Source organism: Papilio polytes, unplaced genomic scaffold (assembly GCF_000836215.1).
Source record: "Papilio polytes unplaced genomic scaffold, Ppol_1.0 DF824269.1, whole genome shotgun sequence".
In the NCBI taxonomy this organism is placed as follows: domain Eukaryota; kingdom Metazoa; phylum Arthropoda; class Insecta; order Lepidoptera; family Papilionidae; genus Papilio; species Papilio polytes.
The window spans coordinates 5,226,552-5,235,532 of record NW_013524935.1 but is presented as its reverse complement, the minus strand read 5'-3'; the positions used below and the strand labels follow the sequence as shown (position 1 = coordinate 5,235,532).

The 8,981-nt window shown below is 34.9% G+C and overlaps 1 protein-coding gene across 1 annotated transcript; it reads left to right on the top strand.

The window, feature by feature from the left end:
* Positions 1–6: 6 nt before the first annotated feature.
* On the top strand, positions 7–5,259 carry LOC106108639 (rho GTPase-activating protein 15-like). Its single transcript, XM_013289897.1, has 4 exons — positions 7–41; positions 1,055–1,193; positions 1,829–1,934; positions 2,550–5,259. Exons 2-4 carry the CDS (start codon positions 1,166–1,168, stop codon positions 2,734–2,736), a joined length of 321 nt encoding a protein of 106 aa, XP_013145351.1. The 5' UTR covers positions 7–41; positions 1,055–1,165; the 3' UTR covers positions 2,737–5,259.
* Positions 5,260–8,981: the final 3,722 nt, after the last annotated feature.

Sequence of the window (8,981 nt, the reverse complement as noted above, 5' to 3'; positions counted from 1 at the left end):
CCAGTGGAAACCTCAGCCAAGTGCAGAAGATACGGCTAGAGGTATATATCTCTTACTAATATAAATGCGAATGTTTAGATAGAAGGATGTTTGTTAGAGTTTCCCGTCTAAACGGATCTGGATGAAATTTGGCATAAACATAAAGAATAGTTTGGAATTTTATTTTTGTTTTATCCACGCAGAAAGAGTCGCGGGCAAAAGCAAGTAGATAATAAAGACCTTAGTTTTGCTAATCATAGTAGAGCTAAGCCATACGTGGGTAAATCCTCCCATATGTTTAACTTGTTTTTTTTTATTTATTCATTTATTCCAAATATATTAAATACATTCTCTTCATGTATTACTTTAGGTTCTTATACCTTTTGGTTTGTGAGTACCCTGCACATTCTTAGTGGGTAGTTTAAATTTTTTCAGTCTCTCGCTAGCAGATTACCCTATAATTATTAAATTAGTAATAGTAGAGGTAGACGTAGAAAGAGATGGATGTATTGCGTGGAAGGTGACATGATCGAAACGGAAGTGATGACTGAGATGACGTATAATAAAGTTATGTGCAGCACAGTTTTAACAGTGGAGCCCATTTTAACAGCTTCGCATGAATGGGCCAGCTCGCCCCTAGCAATACCACCACACAGAAAACAGGCGTGAAGTGGAAGCAATTCCGCTTACAGTCTGGTGAGTGTGGTGCCTTTCCCTTTCCTTTTCCACCATTTTCTTAAGAGGAAAGGATGGGCAGGAAAAGTGGATTTGACGGTGAAGTCCTCTTTATGTGCGTCCCCTCCTCCGTCAATGAAGGGTAGGCAACTCATCTGCAATTGTGGATGTTTATGGGCAGCGGTCGCTTTCCATTCCGATGGCCGCTTGCTCGTTTTCCACTTTACATTATAAAAAAAGGACAAAATCCTGGTGCACCGACCCTACAGGAGTAGGATAACGTAGATGATGATAAAGTATATATGTATTATACAATTATAATAATACCAAGTAATGTGTGTGAGGTTTAATTCTGTGTAATATTTTGTTACAATAGTTTTATTATTTATTTTCCCTTTAGATCGACCAGAAGAACCAATCAGTTATCAGCAACAATACGGATATCCATGTGCTGACGGGGGCACTGAAGCTATTCTTCCGCGAGCTGAAAGAGCCGCTGCTTCCATGCAGCATGTTCGATAGAGTCCTCGCCGCCTGCTGTGAGTATTCTAAGATTCAATTGCATATCGGATGCATCACCAGCTCCCTATACGTCTACTGAGGAGTCGGAGACGTTATTTAGCGGTGACTAGACCACGCGGGTTGACTTCACACATATCTTTGAATTTCTTCGCCGATATGCAGGCATTGGTGCATTGTTTAAGCACTTGACTCGTAATTACAGGTCTTGGGTTTGAATCCCGCTGTACCAATGTGATTTTCGATTTTTCTATAATTTTATTATGTACATAATTTACTCGGCGTTCTTACGATGAAGGAAAACATCGTGATACCTGCACATATCGGCGAAGAAATTCAAAGATATGTGTGAAGTCAACCCGCAGTGCAGCGTCGTTGACTATGGCCGTCAACCCTTACTTAGGGTAGGCTCTAAGCCCCTTAGTGGAGGCGTAATAAGAATTGCAAGTAATAAAAAAAACTTGCTCCATTTGATAAGTTCGTTTCGTTCATGTCGGAGACCTTTGTAGTCTCCCTTCCCTTCCCATTACCTTATAAGAAAGGAAACGCATAGGAAGGGGATATATTATGTCTCTTCCTCAGTCGGTAGCAGCGATCGTTTCGTTAAAGACTTTGTCTTTTCCGTTTGTTAATAGTTAACGAATATTGTTTCCAGCGATCAAGCCTCGAGAGTCGCGGATTAAGGAGTTCCGGGATATTGTAAACTGCCTTCCCGAGTGCAACCGGGATACGCTTAAATTCCTATTGGAACACCTGCTTAAGTAAGTTGCACATAATGTAGCATTTATTAAGCTAAGACTACAAGTGTAACTTTAAAGTGTAATTAGTAACTTGAAGCTTTGGGCCACGATTTCCTTGTAGATTTAAAAAAAAGTAGCCTAAGTGTTCTTCCAGGCTATCCTCTACATCTATGACAAACTTCATCGAAATCTGTTCACAGTATAGGCTACAAATCCATCCAATTTTTACATTTATATTAGTAATATTGATATATAAAAAACTAGCTTTCGCCCGCGACTCCGTCCGGGTGGAATTAAAAAATACAAAAGTAAATAGCCTATGTATCCTTCCAGAGTATCCTCTACATCTATGCCAAATTTCATCGAGATCCGTTCAGCCGTTTAGGCTACAAACTCTAACAAACATCCATCTAAACTTTCGCATTTATAATATTAGTATGATTAACTAATTAATACATGTTTTGTCCAGTTTACCTTTGTATTTATCAAAATTTTACCAATTTCTTAAATAATTTTAAAGTTACGATATCTAGAATTTTACCCCCGATATTATTTTTTCGATATCAATTTTTAAAATGACTAACACGATAAAATAAAATAACAATGAAATGATGATTGAATGTGTAAATTATCCAGGGTGACACAATACAGCGAGCGGAACCGCATGCACACAGCTAACTTGGCGATTGTGTTCGGTCCCACGCTGCTGTGGGCGCCGGCCGCGCAGGCGCACAACATCGCCGTCGACTGCATACAGCAGAACAACGTCGTAGACATCCTCCTCAACGATTACCACGATATATTCGATAGGAGGCATGCGTGACTGACCAGATATAAACCAGTTATATGAATTGGCATGTGCCAATTTACACACATATTTCGTTTAAGTTGACACATGAACGACAACTGTACTCTTGTGATCCACGTGCCAATTGAAATAGACTCAACATCAAAGTTGGCACATGGACGACAGCTGTACTCTTGTGATCCACGTGCCAATTGAAATAGACTCAACATCAAAGTTGGCACATGGACGACAACTGTACTCTTGTGATCCACGTGCCAATTAAAACACACTCAACATCAAAGTTGGCACATGGAGGACAACTGTACTCTTGTGATCCACGTGCCAATTGAAATAGACTCAACATCAAAGTTGGCACATGGAGGACAACTGTACTCTTGTGATACACGTGCCAATTGAAATAGACTCAACATCAAAGTTGGCACATGGAGGACAACTGTACTCTTGTGATCCACGTGCCAATTGAAACACACTCAACATCAAAGTTGGCACATGGAGGACAGCTGTACTCTTGTTATCCACGTGCCAATTATAACAATCAAAATCAAAGTTGGCACATGGAGGACAACTGTACTCTTGTGATCCACGTGCCAATTAAAACACACTCAACATCAAAGTTGGCACATGGAGGACATTTGTATTATATGCCACGTGGCAATTAAATACAGTCTGCCGATAGAAGTTGGCACGTCGGTACAAGCGTACTACTGTGCGCCACGTGCCAATTAAAACATATATGCAGAACTAAAGTTGGCACGCACAAGAGCATGCTTGTTTCCAATGTGCCAACTAATCGTACGAGAAAACAAAATGTTCTCTGAAATTATGTTATATTTTACATAAAAATGCTTTGTTAAATTGCTAAATGGATATCAATATTGTATTTATATAGCTGGTTTATTAAATTTAATCAAAATGACATATTTAGAATTCAACTCGTATATCGCAGATTTAGATTATTATAAGTTTCGTTGCTGTAAATTGGCGTTTGTATAGATAATAAATATTTAGTATGGCGGCTTTCATCTGAGTGAAAACGAATAAAAAATAATTAAATCGATATTACTCAGTTGAAATTTCACCTTTATTGTAATGGTTAAATGAGTTGTTATTAAGTTGGCGATTTTTTTTATTCAATTCAATATTAATCACGAATTAAAACATGTAAATCTAATTTAAGCTTCAAATTGACAATGAAATTAAAAACAAAAAGTTTGATCTGTCAAAACTTTGACAGATTATAAATTGGCGCCAAAGTAACTGTCACAATAACTTTTTTCGTTCAGAAAGTCGTTAACGCAAATGTAAAATGATAATTTAGAATTCTATTTTATAGTACATTAATGTTAACTAAGTTTTTATGTTTCCTTTCTTGTAGATAATTGTGATATGTATGAAAGTGTGTGTTTGTAAACTATGATCTCTGCCTTTATTCTAGCATTTCTTACAGATTATATAACCTAGAGATTTCCATTAAAATCTTATGATGTTTGAATAAAATAGTAGTTTAGGCTCCTTTTTACTAGACTGTGCAATCAACTTTCTGTGGACAAACTTTGATTTGTCTTGTTTGAAACCATATTTTATGATACCACTGTGATCATTCAATAGAAATGTTTAATAGAATTCCAAATGTTTAAATTTTTTTATTTCTCTAACATTATACCAAAATATATATGTTTTTTTATCTGTTGTAATTTCTATGTAAATGATTCTCTCTAAAATGCGCTTCAAAATTGTATGACCGTTAAAATAGTGTTGTGATTGGTCAGTTTTCAAGACTGTGGAAAGTTTAATAGTCTATTGAGTAGTTTTCTTGTAGTTTTATAGTTCAAGCGCCACGCGAGATCCTAGTTTCCCCTACAGCATTCTCCGGGGCCAACATTGTAAATAGAAGCATCCTATTTTAGGCTCTAAGCCGGCTTTATGTGCCTTAATATAAATTTGATTTTGTAAATATTCATCATAGATGATAAATGAGGTTATGTGATATAATAGTTGTTTGTGAATTTTGTTTATATTTCTTTTTTTTGTAATGAAAATGCATGCAAGTGACGGTCTAGTCCTTATCGTTATAAAATGGACTTTATTATCATCAACTGTGTAAGGGATATCTTTTAACACGATTGAGCAAAATGGCGCGAAAACATTTGTAAAATTGACTTGTTTAGCAGTTTTTTTTTTCACTTACTATGTATCTGTTAATTCCAATACATCATAACCTTAATAAAATAAACACATTTCTTTATAAATTTCTTTAAATAACAGTATTTCTTCACTTGTCACTTTGTCGTAATTTGACATTTGACATTTCGCGCGCCATTTTATTTAGTCGTGTTATATTACACGACAATGTGGAATGTAACACCGGTTTGTGACTTCGACGAGCTAGGAACCAAAGTTTTGTATCATCGGCTGATAGAATAGCTATATATAAATATAATTTTGTTGTGTAATTATTCAATATATTATTATTTTAACGCCAATAATGCTTGGAAATAGAAAACGAAGTTACATAAAATTAAAATCACTTATTCAATATTACTTTTGTATTATTTCACCATGTCCGAAAATTATAATTTCCTTTTCACAGTTTGTGTTGCCCTATTTTTACTAATACAAAAATTTATACACAACCATCACAAAATCTTTACTGGTCCTGTCAAGAGTACGCACACCTTTATTTAAACTATCGCATAACTGTTCAGGACCTGTCCCACCACTGGCTGATAGAGGCTCAGATAGTTTAAAAATGACGTCACTGTCATAAGGGTGCAAAATCTGATATTTCCATCACATATTTTACACGTTGAATTGTTATCAGACAATTTACAACTAGGTGGAACAGGCACTTTAGTCTCGGTTTAATTCCTATGAGCGTATATGGATGAGCACACTACTTTTTTTATTCTAGTTGTACAACTAAATAGTTGAATTAGCTGCGAAACAATCAACAATCCCACAAAAGTTATACGATAGTTTACTCAAGTGTTGCCAACCGAAAATATGACTGTTTTCATTCAATAAAACAGTGATGTCATCCAGTAAAACATCTTGATTCGAGTTTAAATAGTTAATTCCCATACATTGACGTCAACTAATTTTGTTTAATATCCTTAAGTGGTGAGGTTCATATTTATAGACAGCACACTAGTTGCTTCAACCAATTAGTTAATGCAAACAAGCCCGTTTTTCAATAGTACAAATTGCTCGTAAAACTTGTTTAGTCATTTAACTCTCTCAATGATTACTTGTTCGCTATATTTGATGGCAAAAAATACGTTTAAATTTCGCGATTCTTTTATATAAGTTAATGAAGTTATTTAGATGGCATATTTTTTTCTACACAAGAGGTTATATTAAAAATACTTCTCACTTCCCGAAACGTTTAGAGTCCCGTTGATTTAGTAAAAATTTTTACCGGGGACTTTTTAGTTTATTTGAACTAAGGTTTTTATATATTTTTAAAAATTAAACTCTTAAGTTAAGTATTTTAAAAATACAAGTGCCTTTAACGGGACCAGCTTGCACACATCTTTGACTAAACTATCGCATAACTGTTTTGTCGAGCCCCTACTGAACGTAGATGCCACGGCCCGGTTGGGCGAAGGAGAATACCGCGGGGTTTAGTGGGTAGTCCGGCCGGGATTAAGGCCGGGAGTCCCACACGAAACTGTCCCTGCTGCCTTGCGGCATGGACGGTGAAGTGCGTAAATGCATTCCCCGCGACAAAAAAAAAATCGCATAACTGTTTTGTCTCGCTTTGATTCCTATGAGCTTGTAGCTTATATGGTGGTACACTAGGTACTAGATTTTTAATTGTGCCAGTAAACACTTGTGAAACAATCCACATTCGAACAGCAGTTGTGCTATAGTTTAGTGAAAGATGTGCGGACGGTCTAAATAATAATTTTCATAACCTAAACGTTATAGCCTATAAATTATTAATCAGAAAACTAATTTAACCCGAAATAAAAGAAATCAATGTAAAAACAACTTTAATAACGTATTAACTTAACATTAACAAACCAAAATTACAATCTGTTTTCATTCCTTTAATTAACACAGTCTTAATTTTTAGCTTCCACACAGAGTATACAAAAGACATTTTGCTCGTTACCAAGGAATGTTGCCGTTGACACATTTAAACAATAACTACCAATTTCTACCATTTTACAGTAATATAGAAAAATTAACATTTACATTAATTATAACATTTCGTGTGCTTTCTTACACATTTAACAATTTTTAATTACAAATTATAAAGTATACAATTACACTAACATTTTACGTATTTATATGTGTAAATTTAAATAATTTGATGTTCCCTAAAACAGTTCGTTTTGACAAAAAATGACGTAAGCGACAATTGAAGTTGAATGGAAAGCTCAAATTATGGTAATACAGTTTTTAAATAGAAAACAGTAATATTTTAAGAAAGCATATAATTTGTACGACTTAAAATAAACAAGCCAAAAATAACAACATTATAAGCTCCTTTTCATTGGCATTAGATATTTAGGAACGAAACTTTATATCGCTTCTGAAATTATTGGAATTACAATCAACATTCTTAATAAAATACTATTCACAACAGTATTTCATACAAAAATTTCTGATGTACAAATATATAAAAATTGCAAAAATTGTTCCAAAAATGTGTATCCACAATCCATTGTTTCGTTCGCTAATATACAATATATATTTGTGTATATTTTAAAATAAAATCGCAAATCAATAAAAAATCTACTAACATTTTTAATTTATGCAATAGCAACACAGTATTTGGTCACGTTCGTTACGGTTCAATTTCCAAAAGCCTAGCAACAAATACAAGAATCAACAAAATACTAATTATTATATTCATATCTACATACTATACGTACCCATTTGAATTTTTAAGCTCTATTTTCTCTAAAATGTTAGAATTTTAATTTTACATTATGGTAATGTTGCAAGAAAACTTAAAATAGGCGAAAAATTCAACTAAATTGAAGTACAAATTAATTCAAAGTGTTTGTTGTATAGCAAGCTTACATATATGTTAGCCCTATACAATTTTTATTTAATTACTCGATTCATAACGGTTTTTTTTTAAATAATGCCAAATGATAATATCAACCATCGGCAGTTTTTTCAACATTAAAAATATTGGCCAGTAATTTATTGCGATTTCAAAAACTTAATATATCGATTTTATGTTATTTATGGTTAATACCAAAAACTTATTTATAAATTTAAAATCAATGAGTTAGACGATTTTCTAGCCTGGAGATGTTAAAGAAACGTTAATAACAATTAATTAAAAAGTGCTTAAACAACACTTGCAATAAATTAGTATAATTAATATCAGATCAGGGACAAGCTGGTGTTGGAGCGTGTCAACTGACGCCCTTGACACAGTCCAATGTCACGCGATGTTAATGCTTATTGTAAACTCACCATTATTGTTGCCATGTTTTGTGATAATAAAAAATAACCACTCCTAAGGTCACAACCTTTAGGTTAATTGTTTTCGTTGTTTTACTCTCTAAACTTCGTATAATGCCCAAATTATACTAAAAGGAAATATTTCAATTACATGGCAACTTTTTAATACAATTCCGTTGCGTTCAAATCTTTAACATAATGAACTGAGAGTAAAAGTGAATACAAAGTGAAACACGTCAAAACAAATTATTTAGGAACATTTTATACAATGCAAGTCTTATCTCAAATTATTAACTACCCTTATACACGGTAACTTTGTTCCAATAACGTTACAAAAGCACAAACAGATCACACTTAGTTCGTCCACTAACGTCCACAATCACTCATCTCCCGCAGCCGCTATATCTCGTCAGAGTCCGAACGTATCGAATCGTAATTCGACGTTTTACTTCTCAGCATTCTGAGGAACGAACCGACTGCAAATATAGTCCTCCTGTGCCTATGAAATATACCCTGATACAATGCCTCCCTCAGCGCCTTCCTGTCGTCCGACATGGACGGCTGCGTACTCAATGTGATGTCGGAGTGCGCACCTATCGCTTTTTGGTGCCTTAGTCCGCCATGTTTCTTCTCCAACGACTTCTGATTCGGTAAACTCATCGTCGATTCTATTGATGAGTTTTTCGTTTTTCTCAAGTTTAATATTTTCTTACTGGAGGACTGTGTCTCCGAAGCGGAGCGGGTGGGGGCCAGTTTGGACCTGTGCAACGGATTGTTCGAGCTGTCGGGCTGCACCACTATATCGACCGACTTCTGACTGACGGCGCTCGACC

What these genes read in the sequence shown, in the direction of transcription:
- LOC106108639 (XM_013289897.1), top strand. Translation starts at nt 1,166, where the DNA reads ATGTTCGATAGAGTCCTCGCCGCCTGCT. An exon ending in TAGAGTCCTCGCCGCCTGCT is followed by an intron (nt 1,194 to 1,828) that starts GTGAGTATTCTA and finishes TATTGTTTCCAG; the next exon opens with CGATCAAGCCTCGAGAGTCG. An exon ending in CTATTGGAACACCTGCTTAA is followed by an intron (nt 1,935 to 2,549) that starts GTAAGTTGCACA and finishes TAAATTATCCAG; the next exon opens with GGTGACACAATACAGCGAGC.